Source organism: Chiloscyllium plagiosum, chromosome 18, assembly GCF_004010195.1.
Source record: "Chiloscyllium plagiosum isolate BGI_BamShark_2017 chromosome 18, ASM401019v2, whole genome shotgun sequence".
NCBI lineage: Eukaryota > Metazoa > Chordata > Chondrichthyes > Orectolobiformes > Hemiscylliidae > Chiloscyllium > Chiloscyllium plagiosum.
The window spans coordinates 7041446-7064778 of record NC_057727.1 but is presented as its reverse complement, the minus strand read 5'-3'; the positions used below and the strand labels follow the sequence as shown (position 1 = coordinate 7064778).

At 44.8% G+C, this 23333-nt stretch overlaps 1 protein-coding gene across 1 annotated transcript in view; it reads left to right on the top strand.

The window, feature by feature from the left end:
* LOC122559237 (collagen alpha-1(VII) chain-like) overlaps positions 1-23333 on the top strand; it is a 262907-nt gene that overhangs the window by 186130 nt on the left and 53444 nt on the right. Inside the window, exons 68-77 of the mRNA XM_043708618.1 lie at positions 761-832; positions 2117-2161; positions 7489-7524; positions 9910-9945; positions 12630-12674; positions 14331-14363; positions 16293-16355; positions 18029-18064; positions 18154-18234; positions 21906-21965. Coding sequence (XP_043564553.1) covers positions 761-832; positions 2117-2161; positions 7489-7524; positions 9910-9945; positions 12630-12674; positions 14331-14363; positions 16293-16355; positions 18029-18064; positions 18154-18234; positions 21906-21965 — 507 coding nt within the window. The remainder of the gene's footprint in view (positions 1-760; positions 833-2116; positions 2162-7488; positions 7525-9909; positions 9946-12629; positions 12675-14330; positions 14364-16292; positions 16356-18028; positions 18065-18153; positions 18235-21905; positions 21966-23333) is intronic.

The following is a 23333-nucleotide window of genomic DNA, read 5'->3' as shown; positions in this document are numbered from 1 at the left end:
TGGCCGTGTTAAATTGCCCGATAGTGTTCAGGGATATGTTGGTATAATCAGGGGTAAATATAGGATAATAGGGGAGGGGAATGGGTCTAGGTGGGATACTCTTTGGAGGGTCAGAGTGGACTTGTTGGGCTGAAGGGCCTGTTTCCACACCGTAGGGATTCTATGATATCACTCCTGAGCTTACAATTAGACCCCAGAATCACCAACATAATTGCCAATCTTTAAAATAAAAAAAGACAAATTTAAAAAGGATTTCACAATTGTGGACATTCCATTATACGAATAATGACAATGCATCACAATGGCAGACCTCATGAATGTGCAGAATAAAATTGACAGGCGCACTGCAACCAACATTTTGTATTCAAGTGAAAGGCCACAAACTGATGATGGTTAAAGCTGGGGACAATTTGGGTTGGATCAGGTGTTTGGAGACAATGTTTTTTTGCGAACATATCTTCAAAAGAAAGGAAAAACTTCACAAAAATCATGAAATGGCGTCATAAATGCCAATTTCAGCATGGTCATCATTTTCCTAAGGAATCAGCCATTGGGTTGACCTTAGACAACCTCACACAGTAACTGGCTTCGGGTATAAGAGGGTAATGTCCAGATGATTACTTTTATGATTTTGTAATTGTACCACGGTATTGGTACTGCAATGTTGCTATTGATACTCAAGTGTATTATTTTCTAATTATTTGTCTACCTGTTGATATCTGTTACTAATTGACTAATTAAACCATTCTATTGATTGTAGGGTGATGTCGGAACAAAGGGAGACCGAGGTGAAAGAGGGGAAGCTGGTGAGAAAGGCAGGGATGGCTTTGCGGTGAGTACATTCCGGCCCCGTGAGAATAAATTGCAAACGTAATTATTTAAGGGGTGAAGCTGACACTGAGGTAGTAATCCAGAGACCAAGGCAAACGGCTGGGTGATAAAGGCAGAATGTGCTGGTGGAACCAAGCAGGTCTGGCTACTTCTGTAGAGAAACAGAGTTAATGCTGCCAGAAGAGCGTCAGTTACAGGAGCGGAATAAGGCCATTCAGCCCATCAAGTCTGCTCCACATTTGATCATGTTTCTCAGCGCCATCCTCCTACCTTCTCCCTGTAACACTTGATCTCCTCACTAATCAAGATCCTATCTATCTCTGTCTTAAAGACACTCAATGACTTGGCCTCCACAGCTCTCTGCAGCAATGAGTCCCACAGATGCCCCACCCTCTGGCTGAAGAAATTCCTCTTCATCTCAGTTCTAAAAGGTCGACCCTTCACTCTGAGGCTGTGCCCATGGGTCCTAGTCTCTCCTACTGGTGGAAACATCTTCTCCATGTCCATTCTATCCAGGCCTCTCAGTATTCTGTAAGTTTCAATTAGATCCCCACTCATCCTTCTAAACTCTATCGAGTGCAGGCCCAGAGTCCTCGACCGCTCCTCATATGACAAGCCCTTCATCCCTGTGGAATTCTGTGGTCCTGTCAGCCAGTCCTTGAGTTGGGTCTTCCTGGGCATGATTGAAGTGAGAATATTCAAGACTGGGAACAATGTAAGGTTGGACGTTAAATGGAGTCATGGATTATGGGGAGAGTGAAGTTGCACTTGAAGATCCATCATGATCTTATGGTCTTATGATCATGTCAAATGACAGACTATGCTCAAAGGGCTGATTGGCCTACTCCTTTCCTGTGGGAGAAAGTCATGCTGGAGATCAGAGTCCAAGAGTGTGGCGCTGGATAAAGCGCAGCAGGTCAGGCAGCATCCGAGGAGCAAGAGAGTCCTTCATTCATAAGTCCTTCATCAGGTCCTGCCTGAAATATCCACTGTCCAGCTCTTCGGATGCTGCCTGACCTGCTTTTCCAGTGCCACACTTCATTGACTCCTCTACTATTTCTAATGTACCTCCTAGAACAATTCCTGAAGAAGGGATTATGTCCGAAACGTCGATTCTCCTGTTCCCTGGATGCTGCCTGACCTGCTGCGCTTTTCCAGCAACACATTTTCAGCTCCTAGAACAATGTTCCAGCCTCTGTTGTACCGATGAGCGAGAAGGTTTACTCGGAGGTTTGAAATTCAGCTTCTTGACTTGCTCTGAGCCTTTCTCGATTTTGTCTTTCAGGGGGTCCCAGGGGAACCGGGCTCACCAGGACTGGAAGGAAAACCAGTAAGTAACTCTGACTGAGAGAGACCGAGTCAATCACTGCATTGTAATTGTGCAGCGTTTGTTTGAGTAGGCGTCTTCCTGAGCATGATTGAAGTGAGAATATTCAAGTTAACCCACGTTAACAGATGATAACCTTTGCTAAACTAAAGGCAGGCCTTAATAAAGGCTATTTCAGCCCCGGTGAGGAAATGGATGGTACTAGTGCAGTGCAGTGTAACACATCGCTCCTTCACCATAGGGAGAGAGTTGATGTAAGTTTTAAGATTTCGGCAATTGATTATATTCAGAGCCAGTGAGGACCCCTCATCGTTTGCTGGGAGCATTGAAAAGATTGAATCCGAATGGGAACGGGTCATTTGCCCAGCTGTTACACCCTAGTCACTGCCCCATGGCTAACCCACCTAACCGGCAGATCCCTGGGCACTATGGGGGATTTAACATGGCCAATCCACCTACCTTGCACAACTTTGGACTGTGGGAGGAAGCCCACACAGACACAGGGAGAATGTGCAAACTCCATGCAGACAGTCGCTCGAGGCTGGAATCAAACTCTGATGCTGTGAGGTAGCAGTGCTAACCACTGACCCACTGTAACACCCTTTATCCAGAAAGAAAAAAGTAATGAAACTGTTGAATGATACACATCAGTCTGACTTGTCTTGTTTACATCAAAATGGAGGACCAGTATGCTCAGTTGTGGACTTCAGTTCTTTAATTTGTTTCTTGTTTGGGAAGATGGCGGAGAGATCCCTGAACAGCTAGGGAAGGTCTGCCTGAGGACCAAACCTCTCATCAAAATACTCTTTCAGAGAATGACTCCTGGGCATCCTTTTTATTCACTCATGGGATGTGGGCATCGCTGGCTGGGCCAGCATTTATTTCCTGTCCCTGGCAAAGGTGGTGGTAAGCTGCCTTCTGGAACCGCCCTGGTCCACCTGCTGTAGAGATCCCCACAATGCCCTTGGGGATGGATTTTGACCCAGTGACAGTAAAGGAACAGCGATATATTTCCAAGTCAGGACGGTGAGTGGTTTGGAGTGGAACTTGCAGGGGGTGGTGTTCCCATGTATCTGCTGCCCTTGTCCTTCTGGACGGAAGTGGTCATGGGTTTGGAAAGTGCTACTGAGCCTTGGTAAATTCCTGCAGTGCATCTCAGGTGGCACGGTGGCACAGTGGTTAGCACTGTTGCCTCACAGCCCCAGAGACCCGGGTTCATTTCCCGACTCAGGCGATTGACTGCGCACATTCTCCCCGTGTCTGCGTGGGTTTCCTCCGGATGCTCCGGTTTCCTCCCACAGTCCAAAGATGTGCAGGTCAGGTGAATTGGCCATGCTAAATTGCCCGTAGTGTTAGGTAAAAAGGGTAAATGTAGGGGTATGGGTGGGTTGCGCTTCGGCAGGTCGGTGTGGACTTGTTGGGCCGAAGGGCCTGCTTCCACACTGTAAGTAATCTAATCTAATCTCACACATAATACGCACTGTTGCTAGAATGACATTAGCAAGGTGCAATTAGATTAGATTCCCTACAGTGTGGAAACAGGCCCTTCGGCCCAACAAATCCACACCAACCCACCCAGACCCATTCCCCTAACCTGTATTTACCCATGACTAATGCACCTAACACTACGGGCACTTTAGCATGGCCAATTCACCTGACCTGCACATCTTTGTGACTGTGGGTGGAAACCGGAGCACCCGGAGGAATCCCACACAGACACTGAGAGAATGTGCAAACTCCACACAGTCACCCGAGGCAGGAATTGAACCCAGGTCCCTGGTTCTGTGAGGCAGCAATGCTAACCACTGAGGCACCGCGCCACGCCTGTGGGTTCTGGCATTTGGGACAGGTGCCCTCTCTGTGCCCAATTTCAGGTAAGTTTGGGTGATAACTATCATGGAGGAGTTTGTTAGCAACTTTCCCCAAACCCCAGTGTCCACGCTGTTCTGGTAGTGTGGGAGCTGTGGCCAAGCTGAATCCATCATTCGTGAACCTGTCATATAGTGTTAGTTGCCAAGTGAGAGAGAGAGAGAGAGACAGTGTTTCTTATTGTGTTCAATGCATCAGGAATAAATTATTTTGTTAAAGAAATGCTAAGTTAAAAAAACAAAATAGAGATTTTAAAACACATAAAAGCTGCCAGTAAGCTATCCAGTCATTAAGCCCACTGCAAGGGACATTGTTGTTCATATGGGTTTACCGATTGGCTGGAAATCTAATTTGTCTTTACAACAGCTACACAAAAACGCTCCCCTGATTTCCTCAGCTTTTTCCTAAAATTGTTCTCAGGCTGTTGACCTCCCTTAGCATGCATTGCTCATCTGGTAGCAGTGGACTATATTGTGCTGCCCAATCAATCGAACCTATTGTGATTGATAGTTTTATTTTATCATGGTGGTGCATAAAACATTTTAGACCATTCTAAAAATTGTTAGAGCAGCTCACCCCTTATCACACATGAATGAGAGAAATGACAACAATGTCCCTTTAAATCAGGACTGTGTCCCCCATCCTAACAGGGTCCACCAGAGATTTTGTGTTCTGTGTTGTCGTTATTTGTTTGATAAAGCTGTCTCCTTTGTTATTTGTCTCACCTGTAAAGTCTTGTCATTTTTGTTAACTCAATTCTTTCAACAATGTTACCACAACCATGGTTTCTATTTGGTATTTCAACAGCCTATAACATTATTTTGAGTAATGTAAGATATTATAAGCCTAACTGGGAGTTATGTGTGATTGCATGTGACTCTGTTAAACAAACACTGGGACTAGACGTTGAAAACTGAGCCTTTAATGGTCACAAATTAAAGAGTGCAGCATTTGTTAAGGAACTGTTATAACACCAGTGAGAGATGAAAGGTGTTTACATTTGTCTTTTACTCTGTTTGATCATTTTTTCTCTCAATCTTTACCTCACTTCTGTTTCTGTCTACACCTTTGTCAATTGTTTTCTATGCTGCATGTTAATTGCTATCATTTCCTTCCTACCATCTCTCTCTCTCCCACTTTCATGATCTGCACTTCTCTAGCTCTATCCCTTGTCCTCTATCTCTCTATCTTTCTACTGTCTCACCAGATCTCTTTCTCTCCTTCTAGATTTGTCTCACTCATAACTCTCACTCTATCCTTCTTTCTTGTTCATTTTGTCCCACCTTATCTCTTTCAATTGCTCTATCTCTTTCTCTCTCTCCTGATCTCTATATTTACCTCTTTCTGTTGATTCTTAAGCATTCTTTTTGTCCATCATTTTTTGCTCTGTATGATTACCTTAAAGTTCTCACTCTCCCTCCCTCTATTACTCCTTTTGTCATCAATTTCTTATGATATTATCTCGATCTGTACCTAACTGGATTACAGACTGACAAATAACTGCATTCATTAAGTAAAAAATCACACAACACCAGGTTCTAGTCCAACAGGTTTAATACTGTGTTACGATCGAGCCCTCCACTATCACCTGATGAAGGAGCGTCGCTCCGAAAGCTAGTGTGCTTCCAATTAAACCTGTTGGACTATAACCTGGTGTTGTGTGATTTTTAACTTTGTACACCCCAGTCCAACACCGGCAACTCCGATTCATTAAGTAAGGCTATAAGGCTTAAAATATGGCTTTTAAAGGCCTATAATGTGTTAAAATTGGGATGTTCCTGTTAAATGATTATAAGAAAGCTGAAATCTCACTTCCCACCATTTTATGGATTACGTGCAAAGTCTGTTTTTTATCTGTTCATTGTAGTGTCTGAGTGAGTGCTGTCTCGAGTGACCAAGTTCTGACCTTATTTGTTACACTATCTTGTGCCATTTATTTTCCTGAATTCAGGGTCGACCAGGGTACAGAGGGCAATCTGGCCTTCCCGTAAGTAAAACCAAATTTGCCTCGCAGCATCAAATTAGTTGCCCTGGCGCTGGAATGGACTACACAACGTTCCCAGGACATTTAGTGTCTCTGCCTTTGTTAGGGCTCTGTGTCCAGTCTGTAGTGTACTAACATCGTTAGCTCTCTGTAAGACTGGAACCACTGATTGCAAAGCTGCTTCTGCTCTGGTAGTGCTGTCAATGCCACCTGGAATCCATGGCCTGCTCAGTTATCCAGCTCCTGGAACAGGACTAGACCGATCCATTTCCTGCAGTGCACATTGCATTTTATGTGAGAGGGGGTTGTGCAGGGTTCACGATGCTCCTCATCTGTTGTTGGTGACTGGAAAATTGGGCGTAGTGGAAATTGGACGTTCTCTTTGTTTTCCTTGGAGCAGAAATGGAAAAGCTCATAAAATTCTGAGGAGCAAATAGCAAGTATGTTGATAGACAGAGGTCACAAATCTAAGATCATTAACAAAAGAACTAGATAGAAAGGTGAGGAAAAACCGAGGAGAGGTGATAGCCTAGTGGTATTATCGCTGGACTGTTAATCTAGAGACCTAATGTTCTTAGGGCCTGTGTTCAAATCCTACCACGGCAAATGGTGGTGTTTGAATTCAGTTAAGAGAAAATCTGGAATTAAGAGTCTAATGATGACTGTGAAACCATTGCCAATAGTTGGGGAAAGATCTATCTGGTTCACTGAGAGACTGTCAGTGATAGACTCTCTAAGGTTTCCCCTTTAGAGAAGGAAACTGCCGTCCTTACCTGGTCTGGCCTACATGTGACTCCAGGCCTATGTAGGACTCAGGCCCACAACAATGTGGTTGACTCTTATCTGCCCTCTCGGCAATTAGGGATGGGCAATGAATCCAAGTGGGATTAGTGTATCTGCTGAAAAATGGTGGATTTTGTTCCACAGTCTGGACTGCATTTTGAACTTAAATTTCAAAAGTGAATGCTGGCCAGCATTGATTGGCCGTCTCTTGGTAGAGGTGTATAAGATTATGAAGGGCATGGGCAGGCTGAACAGAAGGCAGCTGTCCCCCTGAGTTGAAGGAACTTAACATAAGGGTCACTTTCAGAAGATAGTAAATGCTCTTTGTACCATAGCCCAGCAAGGGGTTAACGTCTTTGGCAGTGGGGTTGGGTGAGATTTTAGGGGGTTAGAACTGAAAAACGTAAACGTGAGCCTACAGGGAGTAGGCCAGGAGCTGGGATCCAGCAGGCACTTAGTCTGGCATTGCGATGTGGTTCCAGTTCTGTCTGCTGTCTCTGTCTGTCCTTGTCTTGTGAAAGGGCCACCACAGTCTGGTTTTCCGCTGCACATTTTATCAGCCTCTTGTTTTACAGCTCTTCATCGGTCACATGTGTTCTTTGCCAACAGTGAATCTGCTTTGCTCAGACAACTCTCTGTTTTTTTTCCCCCCCCTTCTTAACTCTCTTTTTTGGCATGACTGAAATGTTTGCAGGGATTACCAGGCTTCCCTGGAGTACTGGGCCGTCCGGTAGGTGTGCCAGCATTGCTTTACACTCCCGCGATTGTGCATGTGACTATAGTGCTGCTTTACACTATCGCCTTCTCCCTCACGGGAGAACAGCAGAGCTAGCCATTTTCTAGACTGATCTTCAAAGGGGCAACTGGCATTAAATGGAAAAGGTGATCAGAGTGCCTCACCATGGCTAAGTGGCTAAATATGCTGCTTGGCTGTGCAACTCATCCATTGAGGTTCAAGAGAAGTCCCTAGGTTTGAACTCCAATCTGTGCTGAGCCAGGCCAATGGTGACAGGGTGTTGTAGGTGGCCTTAGATACTGGGAGCTAAAGAAAATATGGAGCATCAGAGTCAGAGTTCTCATTCCTCCCTATCATCTGTTCAACGTGTGCATGGATTAAATTAGAGGGTGGCTGTTATCTCTTCCTTCAATGCCCCAGCTCCGAGTATTAAATGATGGGGCCACTCTGGGAAATGCTGGAGATGTGCTGCCCTCTGTGTGGTCAGGTTGTAAGCTTTTCACTGTGCCTTGGTACATGTGACAATAAATTCAATTCAATTCAATTCAATTCAATAAGACGGTAGTCAGTATCAGCACCAACAGGGAAGAGAGGGTGAACATTGAGAATGGTTTAAAAGAGTCAGGGACTCTTTGCTCAGTTGGACAGGGAGTAAGCTTTTGTCTCATTCAGAGGAAATGAACGAATCCGTACAGTGCAGAAAGAGGCCATTCAGCCCATCGAGTCTGTACCAGCCCTCACAGGAGCATCTCACTCTATCCCCATAACCCAACATTTACCATAACTAATCCACCTAGCCTGAAGACAATTTAGCACAGCCAATCTGCACATCTTTGGACTGTGGGAGGAAACCACAGCACCCGGAGGAAGCCCACACAGACATGGGGAGCACGTGCAAACTCCACACAGACAGTCGCCCGAGGGTGGGATCGAACCTAGGTCCCTGGCGCAGTGAGGCAGCAGTGCTAACCTCTGAGCCTATGAAACATGAGTGGTAAAGGATGCATCACGTGGAATATTTTCCAGCAGGCACAACCTCAGATAATGAGAAGGTTTGTTGTGGATAGCAACACGTCCATCTCCATTTGGTCCGGCAGAATTATTAGGACCGTAGGGAGCTTGTACAGATACATCTGCTCCCTCCAAAGGTTAGAGTAGAGCTCCCTGTCTCCATTGGGCAACCTGGGCCTGTTACTCTCAAGAATTTCAAAACAGTGAGAGGTGATCTCATTGAAACTGCAAAATAGGTAGAGGGATGGACAAGGTAAGATGTTTCCCCTGGTAAGGGAGTCTCGAATCAGGAGTAAAATTTAAAAACAACAGGGGGGCCACTTAGGTCCGAGATGAGGAGAAATTGTTTTATTTGGCGTGTTGCGAACTTTTGGAATTCTCTGCCCCAAAGACCTGTGGAAGCTCAGTCCTTCAGTATGTTTAAGGTAGCATTGAAGAGTGTGGTGCTGGAAAAGCACAGCTGGTCAGACAGCATCCTGGGCCTCCTCCATCACTAAACCCTAACCACTCGACACCTGGAGGATGAGCGCCTCATCTTCCATCTTGGGACTCTCCTCCCACACAGATCAATGTGGATTTCACCAGTTTCCCCATTTCCCCTCCCCCCACTTTATTCCCCGTCCCAACCTCCAACTCGGCATTGCCCTCTTGAAAGGTCCTACCTGTCCAGCTTCCTTCCCACCTATCTGCTCCAGCCTCCTCTCCGATCTATCACCATCACCCCCACCTCCATCTACCTCTCACAATCCATGCTATCTTCCCCCCAGCCCTACCCCACCCATTTATCTCTCAGCCCCCTTGGCCACCTCCTCATTCCTAATGAAGAGCTCATGCCCGAATTGTCCATTCTCCTGCTCCTCGGATGCTGCCTGACCGGCTGTGCTTTTCCAGCACCACACTCTTCAACTCTGATCTCCAGCATCTGCAGTGCTCTCTTTCTCCTAAATTTAAGGTAGGGATTGATAGATTTCTGACTACCAGTGAGGTACAAGGTTATGGGGTTGGGAGGGGTGAGTAAAAGGCATCGAAGTGTTCAAAAGGCCATGATCATAAAGAATGGCAGGGCAGACTCAATGGGCTGAATGGCCTACTCCTGATCTTGCGTTCCTTTCAGTAAGATTGACAGAGCCAGTGAATATTAACCCTTCATAACCATGGAACCTTGGCAAAGCAGCCCAGAAAAACAAAGAAAGAAGATGATGAAACTAGTAATGGTTTGTTGGGAGGGTGCAGGACAGACAAGAGGTAAGTCAATTGCTAGGCCTTACCCATTGGGAAGTTACTGTGAAGGAATGAGTGCATGTTAATCTTACTGACTGAACAGAAATTGATAGTGAGCAGGTTGATTAACTTGTGTTTGTTAATTAGGGTAACCCAGGAGAGCCTGGCTCACAAGGCCCTCAGGTAAGTGCAGATTCGGAACAATCCCACATACAATGACCCCATTACCTCTGCTAAACAAGTTTCAAATTAACCTGCAGCTGGTGAGTTTGGAGGAGATTTGTAGCTCAGGTTGAGGTTCTGGATGTAGGTTTGTTCGCTGAGTTGGAAGGTTCATTTTCAGACATTTCGTCACCGTACTAGGTAACATTTTCAGTGAGCTGGAGCTGTTTATTTCGTTCTCCATCCTTTTCCCTCCAATGTGTTAAAGAGATGTGGCAAAGTGTTTTGTCTGTCCCGCATTCCTCTCAGAAGGAATGGTCTATGTCTGTAGTTACTTGTCCCCCAAAATGGGGCAGAATATCACTGTTTGGATGCATTAGACTGGGCGGTCAATAAGACCAGCAAGGTTCTTATGATCCTGCTCTACAGCTACCTGATTAAGAAGCAGTGCTCCAAAATCTAGAGCATCCAAATAAACCTGTTGGCTATAACCTGGTGTTGTGTGATTTTTAAGTTTATCCACCCCAGTCCAACACCGGCTCCTCCACATTGTTTCTGTCACACATTGAACAGGAAAACCTTCATCCATTTGATCGATTAAAAGCCGAACACGACTTCGGTTAGCTTTTTCGCAGTGTTCCTTCATGCGTGCATGGGAGTGTACCCATCAAAGAGGCACAGAGATCCCCAATTTTCTACAAACTTTAAAAAATTTGTACAGTTTTTACAGCCAGCAATTTTCAAATAGAAACATTACACATTATCTCTGCCCAACAGTGTTCATTATACTCTATGTATTCCAGGTTAGTACAGGTTGTTCTGCTATATCGCGCGTTTCGTTAACACAAATTCACTATTGGTTGACGAATTGGGGGCGCTGTTTCTAAAGCACAATGTTTTAAAGCATGTGTTGGTTATGTAGCGATTCCAGTCCCATTAGTTTAAATGGTGCTGAAAAATGTGTTGCTGGAAAAGCGCAGCAGGTCAGGCAGCATCCAAGGAGCAGGAGAATCGCCGTTTCGGGCATAAGCCCTTCTTCAGGATTCCTGAAGAAGGGCTTATGCCCGAAAGGTTGATTCTCCTGCTCTTTGGATGCTGCCCGACCTGCTGCGCTTTTCCAGCAACGTATTTTTCAGCTCTGATCTCCAGCATCTGCAATCCTCACTTTTTCCTAGTTTAAATGGTGCTGCCATTATGAGATTTTCTTATAACGAGATTGCACTGAGAACGGAACTACCGTGTTGCATCAGTTACTGTACACGTGTCTATATTATCCAATCCTATATTTTTCAAATTTGTACTCAGGATTACCATATCTAACCAAATTATTACATATTCACATCTACTACCCCTCAATACTTTCTGATTATCAAACTCTGAATTACCCTCCTCCCCCCTTTCACATGTAAAAATTGACATGAGAAGTAGATCAATCTGTGCATCAAATCAACCCCACACTGTGGTTGAGGTGTTAAGGTGTAAACATTTTGTGCCATCTCCACACTCTGGATCTCCATTAACTCCAGTGGGAAAAGAAACGCAGATAAAAATCCAAGCTCACTGAGAGAAAATAGCTTCTTGGGAAAATTCCTTCCTACCTTCAGCTTTACAGAAGGTCTACACGGTCCACTAGTGATGGGCAAGGGGAGGGGAAGGCGGTTGTGGTGGGGAGGGAGAGGGAGAGAGAGAGAGAGAGAGGGCGTAGAATGGGGGTTCACAGGAAGTCAGAATTAGAGGATTGCAGGTTTTAAACCCCACTGTCTTGATGCCTTAGTCTTGTTTAGTTGTTAGCAACAGAACTGTGCTCACAGCATCAAGTGTTGCAATGGAGTGATCAATTTAAAAAAAAGTACTCCTGTTATTAACCTAGGATCAATGGTGAGAAATCCCAGAAGTCCTGCTAAGGGGCTAGGGAGTTCACTCATCTTCTCTATTCTCTGTGCAATGTTCTTTTCTGAAATCCTGACTCCAAACTTTTGTAGCACTAGGAGATTTTTTTTATCTATTCACGGGATGAGGGCATCACTGGCTAGACCAGCATTTATTGCCCGTCCCTAATTGCCCAGAGGGCAGTTAAGAGTCACCCACATTGCTGTGGGTCTGGAGTCACATGTAGGCCAGACCAGGCAGTTTCCCTCCCTAAAGGACATCAGTGACCCAGATGGGATTTTCCAGCAGTTGACAATGGATTAATAGTCATCATTAGACTCTTACTTCCAGATTTTCAACAGATGGCAGGATTTGAACCGAGGCCCCCAAAACATGAGCTGGGTTAACAGTTCAATGATAATACCACTGGGCCATCATCAGCATAGTGTTAACATTACTCATAATCCAACCCAAGGTTAATATTCTGGGGATCATGAGTTGGAAACCCACCATGACAGTCAGCAAATTATGCTCTGTACCTGTGATACCTAATGGAGACCCCTGTTAAGAAAGAAAAAAAACACCGAAGTCATTAATGTCCCTTGTGATAGAAATCCGCCGTCCTTACCTGGTCTGACCAACATGTGACTCCACAGCAATGTGGTTCTCTACATACTGCTCACTGGACTATTAAGAATAGGGTATTTATATCCCATGAAAGAAACAAATATTGGCACAGTTGTTCGCTTAAAATTATCTTTATGCAATGTGGATGTTCAAGGAGAAGTGGCTGCTGCTTTTTACACTATACTAACCATTTTTTGCTTCTCCTTCAGGGCCCACCAGGACCTCAAGGACCCCCTGGGCCCCCTGGAGTGAAGGTCAGTCTTGTTATCAAATTATTGCTATTTTGGCATGGTCTTCTTGTATTGTTCAAGACTGGGAGGTCGGGGGGTGGGGGGGGGGAGGTGAGTGTATTTGCTATCAGCTAACACAGTGCACTTACCATCGAGGAAACCCAGCCTTTCATGTGTCGTAATGCAGCTGGACTTGAACCTGGGTCTCCTGGCTCTGAGGGAGGGGCACTACTACTGTCCACAAGAAGCTTCAGATTCCACGATGATAGGGTGATTGTCGCTGCGAGAGGCCATTCATAGGATTGTACCAAATAGGAAGGGGCCTTTCGGCCCATTGTTGCTGAAGCTGTCTCTTTGAAAGGCCTGCACTTTTCCCAATTGTCCGTGCAGACTTTTCCCTTTGATCCGCTACTTGTTTGGAAGTCTCCATTGAATCCACTGCTCTCGCAGGAGCACAGCTCACTGTCAATAAAATTATCCTCATCTCCTCCCTCTAGCCAGATTCTTAAGTCTGTGTTACCCCTCTCCAACGGTTCCTCCGGAGTGGAAAAAAGATTTCTGGACTGCAAGGAAACCTGAAGTGTGAGATTGGCGAAGGCCAGGGGCTCAAAATTATAACAGTGTGCCTTGGGCAGTTTTAAGACTGCCTTAAGTTTAACCGAGTCATAGAGATGTACAACACAGAAACAGGTCCAACTTGTCCATGCCGATCAGATATCCGAAACTAATCTAGTCCCATTTGCCAGCACTTGGCCCATATTCCTCTAAACCCTTCCTATTCATCTACCCCTCTCAATGCCTTTTAAATGTTGTAATTGTACCAGCCTCCACCACTTTGTCTGGCAGCTCATTCCAAACATGCATCACCCTCTGCGTGAAAAGGTTTCCCCTTAGGTCCCTTTAAAATCTTTCCCCTCTCACCCTAAACCTATTCCCTCGAATTCTGGACTCCCCCACCCTAGGGAAAAGACCTTGGCTATTTACCCTATCCATGACCCATTGGGTAGTGTCCATATCTGTGCACCAGAAACTCCGAGTTTAGATCCTAGTAAAGGACTTGGTGGCTGGGAACTTTATTTTCAGTTTGAATGGGTAGAAGGAATTCTTCCTTGTCTTTTAATCCCTTGTTGTTCCTATCCCAAGAGTGTTTGATGGAGATGGTTTTCGGGGGACTTTATTTTCAGTTCAGACGAATAGAGGGAATTTTTCCTCTGTATTTTAACTCCTTGATGTCCCTGCCCTGACAGATTCGTAGCTGAAGGGACTTTTGTTTTTAGTTTACTTTGAGTTCAAATGAGTAGAGGACAACTTACTCTGTACTTTACTCCCTGTCCCAAGGGTGTTTGATGGGGATGGAGTGGAGGGAATATTATTTTTACTTTTCGGAGGACCTTTATTTTGGTTCAAAAGGGAGCCACAGGGATTGGTCATTGGATTGCAAATGCTTTTGGGATGGGGTCAGAGCAGAAGAGTTTCCTAGTCAGTCAGATCAGCACAGTGTCTGTAGCAAATGTCTCCCTCGCTTTGAGGGACTGTTGGAGAGAGAGGGAGGGGAGGTGAGGCCCCTTCTGTGTGCTCTGAGTATTGGGTTAGAAAGTGACCGTTCAGCCACTTGGCTCAAATTTCAGTCTCGGTATTAAATTCAACCAGTAACCAAAGCCTCTGCTTTTCCCGTGACAGGGAAACCAAGGTGATCAAGGGCCAAGCATTCAAGTAAGTACCGCAACAAGCACAAAACCTCGATACATCAGGATTGTTTGCAGATATAAGGTCCAAGGATTTGACTGCAAAATATTCCTGTGACACTGACCCTCCTTTCTCAGCACAGACAAGATGATTGCTATCATGGTATTTCCATGGTCAAACATTCCTGCTGGCTATTGGTTGCAGGAGAGGCATTACTCACACAGGATAAACTGGCCAGCTAACTGACTGTGCAGTACACAGGGAAAAGTACTGACTCATGTTGAGGAGGGTTGGAGGTTTGTGATCTCTGTGAAACATGTCCTTTCAGTTCATTCACGGGGGTGTGAGTGGTGCTGACTAGACCAGCATTTATTGCCCTTTCAGCAGTTAATGTTGCTGTGTGTCTGGAGTCACGTATAGGTCAGACTGGGTAAGTACGGCATTTTCTTGGATATTAATTTGTTCCTCCTGACAATTAACAACAGTTTCATGCTCATCATTAGACCATTAATTCCAGATTTTTTTTTAATTCAATACAAATTCCACCATCTGCCTTGGCAGAACTCAAACCCAGAATATTTCTTGGGTCTTTTGTTTCGTATAATCTCCGGTAAAACTTGAGGAACCATAAGGTAATAGCAAGAGAAATTGACTTAATTAATAACTATACCTCCATGGCTCAAAGCATTTACATCAACAGGTCCAAACGGTACTTACGCTGCACACAAATCTCCAACCATTCTTCACCCAACTCCATCAAACCCCCATAATCTTAATTCTTCTACCCCCATACCAGCCAGGAGATTATCACTTCATGACATCTCAATCTGGAGATGGAAGAAATGTGACCTAGCTCCTTTCTCTCTCTATTGGTAAAGAGCATAACCACTGGCAGGTTTCTGGACAGCTCATTGGATTGGCATTAAACCTTCACTAAGTAATTGAGGGTCAGCAGATTGACCATGGCAGTGCCGTTTCTGGATCGCAGCATAGAGACATGGCACACTCTTTCTGGACTTCAAGTCCCACCTTTTATTTCAAAAATATGCTTCATTTATAAAAATCTTTATACGAATAGATATTCACTAAAGCAGTTCAGTTCTGTACAGTCTTAGCATATTGAGAATAAACATCAGAGTTGGATTCTCCTGGCAGTTACAAAAACCTAAGATATGTCTTACTTGTACAAGATACTAGTTCCCTACATCTGTGGCACTGGGAGAGTTTGATAACTAAACACACCCTAAATGTACTTCAGCAGGAAGACCTTAGACAGTGGTTTTTCCCCACGGCGTCTTGCCAGTAGCTGCCCCAAGCTTCAGTGCGTCCCTCAGAATGTAGTCCTGGACCTTGGAATGTGTGTGTCTGCGACACTCGGTCAAGGTCACCTCCTTGCTCTGGAAGACCAACAAGTCTCGGGCAGACCAAAGAGCGTCTCTCACCGAGTTGATGGTCCTCCAGCCGCAGTTGATGATTGTCTCGGTGTGTGTCCCGGGGGACAGACTGCAGAGCACAGAGCTGCTCAGGACAAACCTCAACAAAAAAACATTGCATCCCTCTCCAGACTTCCCTTTACAAAGGTACATTGTATCAGGAGATGTGTGACAGTCTCTGCCGCCCCCGCCCCCCACCCCCTTAGCCGCTTCGTGTGGTGGAGCAGAGAGTCCAGGCATGCATGAAGGATCTTCAAGACTCACTTGCTCCAGAGATGTCATGGAATAGGTTGATTATAGATCGACAGAAGCAATCCAGAGTCAGTACACTGTCAGTAATCCGATTGGTCAGGTTATTGATGAGCAAAACTAGTTACTAATTCTTGGCATTGTCTTGCTGTGAAGAAGTTATGAGGAGGGGAGATTGGATGTGAGAGGTCAATGTTGTGACAATGAGGGGTGTACCTTATTGTGCTTACTTATTTGGATGGTGTTCATTGATAATGCTCATCTTTCTGTCTAGGGCCCAGCTGGTCCTCCGGGGAACATGGGACTTCCAGGAAATCCAGGTGCTCCTGGCGCTTCGGTACGTAACAGGTTATGTTCATGGTTCTTCTTTGCAGCGGAGGTCTAGTTGCAGTTGAACATTGCGTATTTAAATACAGTCCTACAGCAAATGTAGTGTTAAATTATGTCATCATGGAAGCTGGCCATTCAGCCCAACAGCTCTATGCTAGAACTTCTGCTCCATATGAACCTCCTGCTGTTCATGTGATCATAGAATCCCTTCAGTGCAGGGGGAGATCCATTAAATCTGCATCGATCTTCTGAAGAAGAGCACCCTGCCCAAATCCAACCGTCTATCGTATCTTTATAACCCATTTCCCATGGCTAACCCTCCTAGCCTGCATATCCCCTGACACTGGGCAATTTAGCATGGCCAATCCACCTAACCTGCACATCTTTGGACTGTGGAAAGAAACCGACACATACACAGGGAGAATGTGCAATCTCCACACAGTCGCCTGAGGCTGGCATCGAGCCCGGGTCCCTGGTACCATGAGGCAGCAGTGCTAACCAGTGAACCACTCTGCCAACTGGCTATTGTTTGTCACTGCTTCAGCTCCACTGGAGGGGAGGGGAGGGTGCAAATGTCAATAGATTCGAAGTCAGGCAAGTTGTATTTAAAATGCGTGTTTGACCCACTTCTGCTAAGAATTGTTGCATTCTTCATCAATTGGAATAACTGATAGGAGTGGGACATCTCCAGTGAAATGGCACTTTGTGTTGCTCCATAGCCCGTCACGTGACAGGAACAATGGAGGCCACCAATAAAACCTGTCTGGTTGCTAGCGAGGCAGTGGTGGTTACCACCCAATGTTCTGGGGAAGGGATGCAATGACAACATGAGATCTTGGTGCAGCACCTTGCTCCATGATGCGAGGCTTCATTGTCACAAGCTGCCTAGTACAGCCTTGCACATTTTCTCAGCTTCCTGCTGAACTCTAGGCCCCAGGCCCATGCTGGTGGGCAAGGCCTAAATTGAAAAAAACCTCCTGAATCCGGAGTCCAAAACTTCTATAAGCATCACCTTTGTACCAAGAGCATTCTTTTTGTAATTGTTCACTCACGGGATGTGGCTATCACTGGTTGGGTAGTATTTATTGTCTACCCTAATTGCCAATGGATGCAACTGAGAGGCTGACTGGGCTATTGTACCATCCCTAATCGGGAATGCTGACTATGTGAACACAGTTGGATAGAAATATGAGTGAGTAAACTTGCAAACGTTTGATTGGGATTTGTTATCTGTAGAAATACTTGTTCGGAAGCTTGTTATTTTTAAAAATAAAAGCATAAAACTTTGTTCTTACAATGAGCTTTATACCATTTTTAGGTGTGTGCATCTCCCATGCATGCATGGATAACTTTCCAACAAAGAAACCAGAGCCTCGTCTGGATTAAGAGGAAATAAAGGGGTAAACTTACCCTTTCAGATAGTAGTTGAAAAATGTGATGCTGGAAAATCACAGCAGGCCAGGGCAGCATCTGAGGAGCAGGAGAATCGACGTTTTGGGCATAAGCCCTTCTTCAGGAGGGCCTATGCCCGAAACGTCGATTCTCCTGCTCATCGGATGCTGCCTGGCCTGCTGTGTTTTTCCAGCATCACATTTTTCAACTCTGGTCTCCAGCATCTGCAGTCCTCACTTTCTCCTTTCAGATAGTACCACTGCTCACTATCTGTTGTTACTTTTACAGGGGCCCCAGGGACCTCCCGGAGTACCCGGACAAATGGTAGGTTTTAAGCACTTCCATCTTCCATATGCTTGCTTCATTGACTGTTATCTCGGTGCAGATTAATAGTGAGATCAATTAACTTCCAGGGAGACCCCGGGAAACCAGGGGTGTCGGGGAGAGATGGACTTCCAGGACAAGAGGGAGAGAAAGGACTTCCTGGTGAAAGGGTAAATAATCAACTATTGCACATCACCGTCCTCTAACTTCTTGGTCATACACCTGGCTGGTTACTCTGATTACCACCCGTGTACTGGCATTTAGGGTGAATGTAGAAAACAGGGGCTGGAAGAGGCCATTCAGTCCCTCTAGACTGCGCTGCCATTCAATTTGGTGATCACTAACCATATCTCTGTCTACACATCATGATTCCATATCCCATGTATCACCGAGTGAAATTCTATCATCTTCGCTTTTGAGATTCTCACCAGCCTTTTATACAAATGGGTTTCTGATTTCCAAAGCCCTTTGTGCACTCACCTCTGAACAGCCTGTTTCTCAGAGAAAGGCTTGCCCTCTTATCTTGAACTCTTCTCACCAGTAGAAATAAATAGTTCTTTTTACATGTCTTCCCAAGTCCTGCGATCATCTTAAACATTTCAGTGAGATTTCCCCTCAACATCTTACACCATAATCTGAGTCACAAGTGAACTTTGCAAAACTAAATGTAGGGGGAGATGGTGGCGCAATGTTGATACCTTGGAATTATAATCCAGAAGTGTAGACTCATTGGTCAAAATATTGAGTTATTGGAGTTGGGATATCATGTTACAGCTGTACAGAACATTGGTTAGGCCACTTTTGGAATACTGCGTACAAATCCAATCACCCTTCCAGAGGATGAATGTTGTTAAATTTGAGAGGATGCAGAGAGGATTCACAGGGATGTTGCCAGGGTTGGAGGGGTTGAGCTATAGGGAGAGGCTGAATAGGCTGGGGCTATTTTCCCTGGAGCATCGGAGGCTGAGGGATGACCTTATAGAGGTTTGTAAAATCATGAGTGGCATGGATAGGGTGAATAGACAAGGTCTTTTCGCCAGGGTAGGAGAGTCCGAAACTAGAGGGTACAGCTTTAAGGTGAGAAGGGAAAGATTTAAAAGGGATCTAAGGGGCAGCTTTGTCACGCAGAGGGTAGTGCATGTATGGAATGAGCTGCCAGAGGAAGTGGTGGAGGCTGGTACAATTACAACATTTAAAAGGCATCTGGATGGATACATGAATAGGAAGGATTTGGAAGGATATGGGTCAAATGCTGGCAAATGTGGACTAGGTCAGATTGGAAAGTCTAGTTGGCATGGACCGAAGGGTCTGTTTCTATGCTGTATGATCTTATGACTGTATGACTCTATGATTAATGCTTTCGGAGCCATGGGTTCAAATCCTATCAGGGCAGTAGGTGAAAATTCAATTCAATTTATAAATCTGAAGTGAAAAGCTCATGTCATTAATGGTGACCATGAAACTATCGTTAATTGTCATGGAAACACATCCGATAATGACTGACAGTTAACTGTCAAGACTATTTAAATTTAAACCAATCAGGTTGACTCTTGTGGTCAAGGCATTGCCCTGAGAATTGAACTGTCAATCATCATCTGACTGGTGCTTTACCCACAGCAATGCCTCTGCCAGTCAGAGTCCACATGTCAGGCACAGAGTCACACAGTGCAGAGGAGTCTCTTCAGCCCATCGAATTGGTGCCGACCTATCTACAGCCATCCCACTTTCTAGCACAAGGCCTATAGCCTTGAATGTTGTGACATTTCAAGTGCTCTTCCAAGCCCTTCTAAAGGTGGTGAGGTTTCCCACCTCAAATACATTCTGGGGCAGTGCATTCCAGACCCCCACCACCCTCTGAGTGACAAGGATTTCTCTTAAATCCCCTCTAAACCGCCTTAAAACTATGCCCTCTCATTATTAGGTAGCGCACAGTCCGTGATCTCTTCTCATATGTTATAAAATGGTCGTTTTCCCTTTTTACTGTGAATTGCCCTGATACACACCAAATGAAGATCTTTGATAAAATGCATCTATTTCTTAGCAAAACTCTAGAACTTTAATTTAGGTCCCTCGGAGTTGTGGTGAAATTTGAACCGATCTCCCTCAGTGATTACTCTAGATCACTGGATTACCAATCTAGCAATGTAACCATTGTATACTTACAATGGTTCCCTTCTCTGTGATCAAGTGTGACCCCTACCAACCATGTGATTGTCTTGTTCGTTGTCAGCAATTTCCATTATTTTTAGTACAATTATTAAGCACAACGTTTAACATGGAATTCAGTATTTATGTTTCCTATTTTGAGCATTAAGGAAATCATAAGAAATATGAGGCAGGCGTAGGCCATCTGACCCGTTGAGTCTGCTCCGCCATTCAATAAGGTCATGGCTGATCTTTTCGTGGATTCAGCTCCACTCACCTGCCCTCTCACCCATAACCCTTACTTCTTTTACTGTTCAAACATCTGTCTATCTTTGCCTTAAAAACACTTAATGAGGAAGCCTAAACTGCTTCACTGGGCAGGGAATTTCCCCAGATTCACAACCCTCCGGGTGAAGAAGTTCCTAACTCAGTCCTAAAACCCGCTCCCCCTTATTTTGAGGCGATGCCCCTAGTTCTAGTTTCATCGACCAGTAGAAACAACCTCCCTGCTTCTATCTTATCTATTTCCTTCATAATTTTATATGTTTCATTAAGATCCCCCCCCGCCGCCCCATTCTTCTACATTCCAATAAGTATAGTCCCAGTCTACTCAATGCCTCCTTCTAAGCCAACCCTCTCAACTCTGGAATCAATGTAGTGAATCTCCTCTGTATCCCCCTCCAGTGTCAGTAAAGGGCTCATTTTGTAAAAATGGTTTGTAAACTTGGTAGCTTAGTGCGAGGAACATCTTAATGAGGTTTTACAACCTTCAAAGATAGTTGGGATAAAAACTGTGCTGTGAATACTGAAAACCAGATAAATTTGGAAGTATGTGTGTAGGAAATGTACCAGAGGATGTAGGCTGAGGTGTTCAGCTTTCCAGTAGGAAATCCTGCAAGAGACGGCTAGAACTGACTTTAGGGAACTCCTACATTTGCAACGAGGTTAAAGTGACAGTGAGGGCTCTATTCCTGACGAAGGGCTTTTGCCCGAAACGTTCATTTTCCTGCTCCTCGGATGCTGCCTGGCCTGCTGTGCTTTTCCAGCACCACTCTAATCTTGACTCTGGTTTCCAGCATCTGCAGTCCTTGTTTTTACCTAAAGTGACAGTGAGTTTAGTTTGCTTGTTTATTTTAGGTGTCTCAGGGAGATATACCAGATGAAGGAAAATAAAATCTAATGAATCCATAGATATTTGCTGAAAGATAAATGGTTGCAGCTGTCTCAGCCTGAACAAGGACCCTGAGTGTGGAGATGACAGCAGCTCTTCACTGGGTGTTCATGCAGATATTGTGGAGATTAAAAGAATAATTAAATTCAATTTTATTTCTGTTGTTTATTATGAAACATTTCCACCTTTTTGTCAAGTGTAATATAGTTTTTTTTCATAGTAAGCTTCTTTTTATGTTCAAAGTACACTGGCAGACTCTTGTGAATGTGTTAAGTCACCAACCTCCACATTTAACAGAATGCAAAACTAATTTTTAATCTGGGATTTGACTTGTCCAGTTACAGCTGGGATCCCAAAATAATTCATATTTATTTCCATTATTAATTTTTGATACCCCTTCTTGGGGTTTCTCAGGGAATCCAATAGCCTAGATTTCCCTCACACACAACTTTAATCTGATGCACTGCTGTGAATTCTTCAGGTAAGTGACATTCAACTCATTTGGGATTTTGATTATTTTCTCAGGGAAGTCCAGGAATTCCAGGTCCTGTTGGACCGAAGGGAGACACAGGACCCCCTGGAGAGGTAAGTTAATTTTGATTTTCCAGGGAAATAATTGAGGTCCTGTGGATGCAAAGGATAAGGCCTATCACAGGCCCAGCCCACACCAAGGGTGATGGTGAACACATGGGCAATGAACAAAAATGGGCCACTCAGTCCTTTGAGCATGCTCCACCACTCAGTGAGGTTGTGGCTGATCTGATTTTAACCTCAACTCTACATTCCTGCCTATCCCCCCGATAATCTTTCATTCCCTTGAGCATCAAGAATCTATCAATGTCTGCGTTAAAAATATTTAAAGATTCGGCATCCATTGCCTTTTGACGAAAGGGAATTTGAAGGACTTTCAATTCTCTAAGAGAAATAAAGGGTTTTCCCATCTCTGTCTTAAGTGGGTAATATCTTAGTTTTAATGTTCTAGAATTTCCTACAACGTCCTTTCCACATCCACCTGGTCAAGTCGGTAGGCAGTAGCCTGGTGATATTATCATTGGATTGTTAATCCAGAGACCCTGGTAATGTTTTGGCGACCCAGGTATGACTCCCACGATGCAGGTGATGGAAATTGAATGCAATAAGTATCTGGACTTAGGTGACTATAAGGCCATTGTTGCCTATCAGAAAGACCCATCTGGTTCATTAATGTCCTTCAGGGAAGGAAACTGCCATCCTTACCTAGTCTGACCTACATGTGACTCCAGACCCACAGCAGTGTGGCTGACTCTTAACTGCCCTCTAGGCAATTAGGTTTGGGCAATAAATACTGGCCCAGCCAGCATCGTCCTCATCTCATGAATGAATTAATAAAAAGTCCCCTCGGAATCTTATACGTTTCAATTAAGTCACCTCTGCATCTTCTAAACTCCAGAGGGTACAGGTCTAGTCTTTCCTTACAAGGCGACCCAATTGTTCCAGGTTAGCTGAGTTCAAAAAGCCATGAGAACCTGCACAGCAACTCACACTGGGTTCATTAGTACAGGCCCTCATAGCGCCAGGAACCCAAGTTCGATTCCAGCCCCGGCCGATCATCTGTGTGGAGTTTGCACTTTCTCCCTGTGTCCTCATGGGTTTCCTCCCACAGTCCAAAGATATTCGACATGGTTCCCCATGGGACACTGATTAGCAAGGTTAGATCTCATGAAATACAGGGAGAACTAGCCATTTGGATATAGAACTGGCTCAAAGGTAGAAGACGGAGGGTTGTTTTTCAGACACTAGCCCTGCGACCAGTGGAGTGCCACAAGGATCGGTGTTGGGTCCTCTACTTTTTGTCATTTACATAAATGATTTGGATGCGAGCATAAGAGGTACAGTTAGTAAGTTTGCAGATGACACCAAAATTGGAGGTGGAGTGGATAGCGAAGAGGGTTACCTCAGATTACAACAGGATCT